The sequence below is a fragment of the Mus pahari genome, chromosome 15 (genome assembly GCF_900095145.1).
Source record: "Mus pahari chromosome 15, PAHARI_EIJ_v1.1, whole genome shotgun sequence".
NCBI classification, from domain to species: domain Eukaryota; kingdom Metazoa; phylum Chordata; class Mammalia; order Rodentia; family Muridae; genus Mus; species Mus pahari.
Genome location: NC_034604.1, coordinates 9,167,603 through 9,173,721, shown reverse-complemented (window position 1 = coordinate 9,173,721; position 6,119 = coordinate 9,167,603). Strand labels below are relative to the sequence as shown.

The window sequence follows — 6,119 nt, the reverse complement described above, 5'->3', positions numbered from 1 at the left end:
GTTTCTCTGTGTATCCCTGGCTGTCCTGGAACTCACTGTGTAGACCAGGCTGGCCTTGAACTCAGAAATCTGCCTACCTCTGCCTCCCGAGTGCTGGGATTAAAGGTGTGTGCCACCACGCCCAGCCATATTTTTTTTTTCTCTCTTGCAGCTGTGGAAAGGACTCAACAAAGAAAGCTTGAAGAATTGCTTTTAGGAGCAGCTAGAGAAGGAAGAACAGCCGAAGTATCAGCTCTGGTAACAGGAAACATTATTTCTTATATGTTAGGATGGTTTTTCCCTGAAATGTTGACTTCATAATTCAGTGTCTGTGAGAGAAAGCCTCTTATCATCACCCTAGAATAGAAGTGTGATTATGCAGATGCACAAGTGCTCAGCAACTCAGGATGGGAATAGCTTAGTAGGTTCATATGCTGATAGATCTCTAGATTTCTGATTTATCTCCTCACCCCTAATCAAAAACCTGATGATTAAGAATCCAATTTTTCATAGTAAATAATTAAGTTAAAGAAAATTATTTTTTTTCAAACTAAGCCCATTTAAAATAAGAAAAAATTACAGAATTCAGTCAAAGAGGAAGTTTTCCTCATTTTGATGAACAATACATTCTGAAGAATATTGTCCTTCTAACACACCAAGAAGGGGCAGTGCTTGGACCAAGCTGAGCAGGCTGGCAGCTTTGCCTGCCTGTCTTTTCTTCCGAGGAGACCTACTTTCTTGTTTCCTTTTCCTGCATGGTCTCATTAAATACGAAACTCTAAATTTGCTCTGAATTCAAGACTGAAGCATTGCCATTTGCTTTAAAGCTATTTTAGCTCACTTGAAAGCATTTCTTTGGTTTCTAAGTATAGTACCTGCAACATTTAAAAAAAATTTTTTGAAATGGAGACTATAGAAATCGCTAAGGCAGTAAGGTGGGAAGGAGAGATTCAGCAGAGCCTTGACATTTACGCGTCTAGCATCTGGGGCTTAGTTCTTCTTGGGACTGTTGGTCGGTGCTTGATTTATACTTTTGTTGTCATGAGTGCAACTGTTGAGAACAAGCAAGTTAGTGACATCTTAATGTGAGGCGTTGGTGGGTAGCATTGCTGCTGTGCTTGGTGCCAGGACACAGACCTCAGCTCTCACACCTGCCAAGGACAAGCACGGGCCAGCTGCCCAGTGAGCCAAAGGGACACGGTCGTCTGCAAACCTGCCATCTCTGCTGTGTGGAGGCTCTGCTCGGAGCCTTTCTGCATATGGTGAGGGGAAGCCTGTCTTCGGTGTCTAATCACATTGCCTTTCTGTGTTAGCTCAGCAGGCCCAATCCTCCTGATGTGAACTGCTCCGATCAGCTAGGAAATACTCCCTTGCACTGCGCCGCCTACCGGGCCCACAAGCAGTGTGTCCTAAAGCTTCTGAGAAGTGGAGCTGACCCTAGCCTAAAGAACAAGAACGGTGAGCATGCCCACCTAGCAGAGTTATCCTTGGTTGTTTGACTCCACTGTTACATTATATGGTCTCCTGTTTACATAAGGACCTTCACAAAAGTAAAAGAATGGCATATTCTTCTTCTTTAAGATGTAAATAGGAATGCACTCCATACTCCAAATGAGACCATTGTTGAGAAAGATATTCCTACCATCAAGGAAAGAAAGCTGTCACGGATTGTTGTTGTTTGTAGCAGTTATACACTATAAGGTTGCCACCGATACAAAATTAGAGAATGTTGATGGGGTTAGATTATCAGGAGCCTCTTGTAGTGGCCTTTTCATCCAGTTATCAGCATACAGCCTTGCTTTATGAGTGCTGCTGTTTAAGATCACCTTCTGTAATATGTGGTGCGGATCCATTAACATAGGTCATGGCCATTGGTGCCTTAGTCTGAGTGCAGCATCTCTAACTTAGGCTCATTATAAGCTTGCACTTAGAAACACTGTCCAGCATTTCAGCATAGTTTTTTGGGGCCATTTTATATGAGAAAGTAAAAGACAAAACACACGGAGACATGAGACATGACCCTACACTGTAATAGGGACACTTGGCCATTCCCAGGTGGACAAGAGAAAGCCAACTTTTACCTTGTTCTGCTTTAGTTTGTAGAGCAATCTAGGAAAGCTAGAATTAAGTGATCCAAAGTTTTTACTACTTTGGAAATATCTGTGAATGTCCAAATAATCGCCTCAAATAATTGATTTTGTGGTTAGACATCATTTTAGCAGCAGACAGATTTGCTGTGTACTGAAGCATTTTTAAGGATGATGAAAAAAAAAAAACCTGCTAATCTTTGGAATCTTTCTATGTGTCTGTGCTTTTCTTCTGGGCATCCAGTTGCTGACCTGGATACAACTGCACATGATCAGCTGCACATGACGTTTGGAGGTGTTGGACTCCTAGTAAAAACATTGATGGGATTAGACTGGAGTTTCTTCTGTGCAAATTAATTTGAAGAGAGGTGGTTTTTTATCCATTGAGGGACAAAGATGTCTTGTGCATTTTCTAGCACCCTGTTGTTCCGCTCATTTTTTTTTTTTCTGTGAGAAATGTGCACACACATTTCTCTTGTGAAATTGCTGGCTATAAGTTCTTGTAGGTAGGGAGCCTGCTCATTTAGTTCTAAGTGTGCTTTAATGAGCTTTTCCTGTATGCCTGGCCCTGCAGACAGTCAGTCCAGAGATGAGGCTGAGATTTCATCCAGTTGGCAGCAGCTCAGAATTTATTTTTGGTATTAGGGCAGTCTTTTATGAAAGAAATCATACTGCCATTTTCCCCTCTGCTGGAAGGATGGTGTCTCAAAAGGGCCCTGCAGACACAGTGGAGATATCAGAATTGGCAAACCGTTATCTTTCTAGGTGCTGTGTAGAGAGACTGAATTGATGACAGTTCTCAGTGGACATTTTAACAAGGGTGTTTCTCCTCACTGAAGAAGCAGTTGTGAAGCCCCTGGTTCAGTCCTGTTAATGTGCCTCAGAACAAAGTCAAGCTCCTGATCCTTTCTCTTGATTACAAACAGTGGCCTTTCTCCTTTCATCCCTTCCCTCCCCTGATGATCTTGAAGCCATTCCATAGAGCATACCATTCATTCTCTTGATAAATATTTCATTATATTAATACAAGATAAAGACTCCATAAACAACCATGTCATAGGTACACAATTCTGAGGGTGTTAAGGATGGCTTAATTATGCCCTTCAAATTATAATTGTATGGTGTGTAGTTGAAATTAAAATTGTATGGCATATGAATTTCTATGTTGGTAGAGCTGATAAAAACCTGAAGCACTATAACAGGATCAGTCAGTTATATTGTAATTTCTCAATGTTTACACTTAAACACTTTGACATAATGTACGTATCAGTCAAACCATATTACTTCTTGTCTTGAGAGCTGCCAGAGGCATCCCGTCGTGTCTAGAAAACACAGCTCACAGACATCCAGCTCTGTGTATCACCTTCTTGTCTCTCGCCCTCTGTCTTGTTTCTCTCTTGGGGCCTTTGCATTAGCTGTTCCCTGAGTCTTCACAAGATCCTTTCCAGTAACCATCCCTTCCTCAGCCAAGCTATCTGGGGCCAGTCTCTAACTTTCTACCTGAAGTGGTAGCTATTGTCCATTGAACCTGTCACTAATTATGTTAGCATACCATGATTTATTACCTGTTCTGTCTCTTTTATTATGAATTTTTTACTATGTCCTGTGTTGTTCATTGTAAATCACTGGTGCTTTATAAGAAGTAGAAATAAATCTGACTAATACACACCAGGTTTTTGTTTTTGTTTTAAAGAATTGAACAGTTGGTCTGGAAAGATGGCTCAGCAGTTAAGAGCACTGGCTGCTCTTTCAGGGGTCTTGAGTTCAATTTTGAGCAACCACATGGGATGGTGACTCACAACCATCTGTAATGAGACCCAATGCTCTCTTTTGGTGTCTGAAGAGAGTTACACTGTACTCACATATATAAAATAAATCCTAAAAGAAAAAAAAATTGAATAGTTAACCAACAAGTTAATGTAAGGCTTAAACAAATTGACTATGGGATAAGAAGTCTGTATTGTTTTAAACTGGTTAGCTTGTGGTTTATTTGGTTCCATCAGTCATTTCTGGGCAGAGAAGCTGCGTGGTCACAGGACCTGAGGACGGTTAGATTTCCTGACTTACTAGCTCCCCTAACAGGAGGCCTTCAAGAACCGAGAGGGAAACTTCTGGCAGATGATTTTGTTTTTATATTTTGCTGGTGGAGAGGAGCTTTTGAAAGTACAAAGGAGCGTTATTATGGTGCAGTTGTAGTAAATTTTATTGTGCAGTTGACATAGTGACATTTTTCCTTGTATTTTACACAGATCAGAAACCTCTTGACCTTGCCCATGGTGCTGAAATGAAGCATATTCTTGTTGGTAATAAGGTGTGTATTGGTGGACTAAATCTTACATTTCTAAGTTCCTAAGGTATGTATTGATGGATTAAACTGCTAGATGTCTAATTCCTTAAAGGTGTAAGTTTCTGATTTCCTAAAGCAGTAAGTAAAGTTGAATGAATGCTTCAGCTCTGTGGCTGCATCTTTAATGAAATGTGTTTCCAGTAGGTTGTCCACAAAACACTGAAACGCTACGAAGGCCCTCTCTGGAAGGTAGGAGGGGCTTTAAGGAGGAGGCTGGAAGGGATTCATAATGCTTTGTTTCTGGTTTCCCCCCCCCCCCCCCCAATTTTTTCAGACTTACATAATGTCTCTGACTTACCATGATTTGAGTTTTTTACTCTTCAGTTCCCTATAAAGATGTGAACTGGGTAGCGCCTATACTCTAACTCGGAGTTTTTGTCTCTTCTTGCCTTGTGTTTGGGCAGTGCTGCTGAGTTCCCAGTCACCCATGTGGCCGTGAGTGCGACAGCCGGGACTGCACAGTGCAGCGCTGGCATCTTGTTTTGCATAATGGTTTGCATGTTTTAGCCCCTCCCCCATGCACACAGCATACAGTATATAAGTACATTATAGAAATGGATTTAGGTTAACTCTTTTTAGACATTCAGTCACAACTTTGAGGCACTTGTGTTTAAGACCCAGAACTGCTGTTTTCTGTAGACAATCCTGAACAGAACAATTTGAGCCATAAGCTGTGACCTTACCAGTGTGGCATTGTGTTCCATATTCAGACACCTTGTAGAGAGAGCCATGTACACATCATTGCATTTAATATCTGAGCTCAAATTTATTATAGTTTATTGTTCAGTCCTCCTGTCTAGATAGAAATCTCAGATATATCTATTTAAGTTTAATTACTTTTCCTTAGTTACATATTTGAATCCATATACATCAGCATGGAAAATTTTTGTCCTTTTCTTTTAGAGTTCAAGATTTTTTGGCTGGAAGTTATTTTGGGTAGTGTTAGAACACGGAGTCCTTTCCTGGTATAGGAAACAGTAAGTTACCCTTATACTTACTAAGTTTCAGAATATAACATTTAAAATATTAGGAGTTTTCACTTAGGGATTTTTCTTTGCCTTAATTTACTTTTTGTTTTGAAGGCCTGATGCAGCCCATAATTCTTACCGCCAGGGATGCAAACACCTGACTCAAGCTGTGTGCACGGTAAGATGAGATGTGTGTTTGTCCAGATCGTGAAGTCCGGGCTGCAGTGAATTGTCCAGATATTTCAGACTCTAGAGGATCCATGGGCTACTGGGTTTTCACATTTGAGAGCAACTGAAGTTAAAGATTCTGTTTGTGCATGTGCAAGCACACATGCACGCACACACACAGACACAGGCACACACACACGCACACACACACATACACATAGTCAATTTGTTTCTTTCCACTTGTGTTTAGAACAGGCAGTCTAAAACAATCTAGACAGCTGTCAACACTGGAGGTACACGCGTGTCTTTTGTCTTTTCCATGGGTAAATCTGGATGGAGGAAGCCTCTCTGGGATTCCAAGAAAACTTAGAGCCTGTGTCAGAATCAGTTCCTTGTACTCGCTCCCAGCTGTTTTGCTTTACTCTCTAGGAGACTGAGATGCCTCTGTTTACTGACTGGGCTAACGTGGGGCCCAGATACATCTAAGTGCAGTAGGGTTGTGCCATAGCTGTCTGCCTGCCTGCTGTCTTGCCTGCCTGCTGTCCTGCCTGCCTGTCTGCCTGTCTGCCT

At 41.4% G+C, this 6,119-nt stretch overlaps 1 protein-coding gene across 2 annotated transcripts in view; it reads left to right on the top strand.

Moving 5' to 3' along the window:
* Osbpl1a (oxysterol binding protein like 1A) overlaps window positions 1-6,119 on the top strand; it is a 187,612-nt gene that overhangs the window by 34,406 nt on the left and 147,087 nt on the right. For both annotated transcript variants that reach the window (XM_021215014.2, XM_029546728.1), the window contains exons 6-11: window positions 152-237; window positions 1,293-1,437; window positions 4,316-4,377; window positions 4,558-4,602; window positions 5,317-5,390; window positions 5,496-5,559. In XM_021215014.2, the coding sequence (XP_021070673.1) occupies window positions 152-237; window positions 1,293-1,437; window positions 4,316-4,377; window positions 4,558-4,602; window positions 5,317-5,390; window positions 5,496-5,559 (476 nt within the window). The remainder of the gene's footprint in view (window positions 1-151; window positions 238-1,292; window positions 1,438-4,315; window positions 4,378-4,557; window positions 4,603-5,316; window positions 5,391-5,495; window positions 5,560-6,119) is intronic.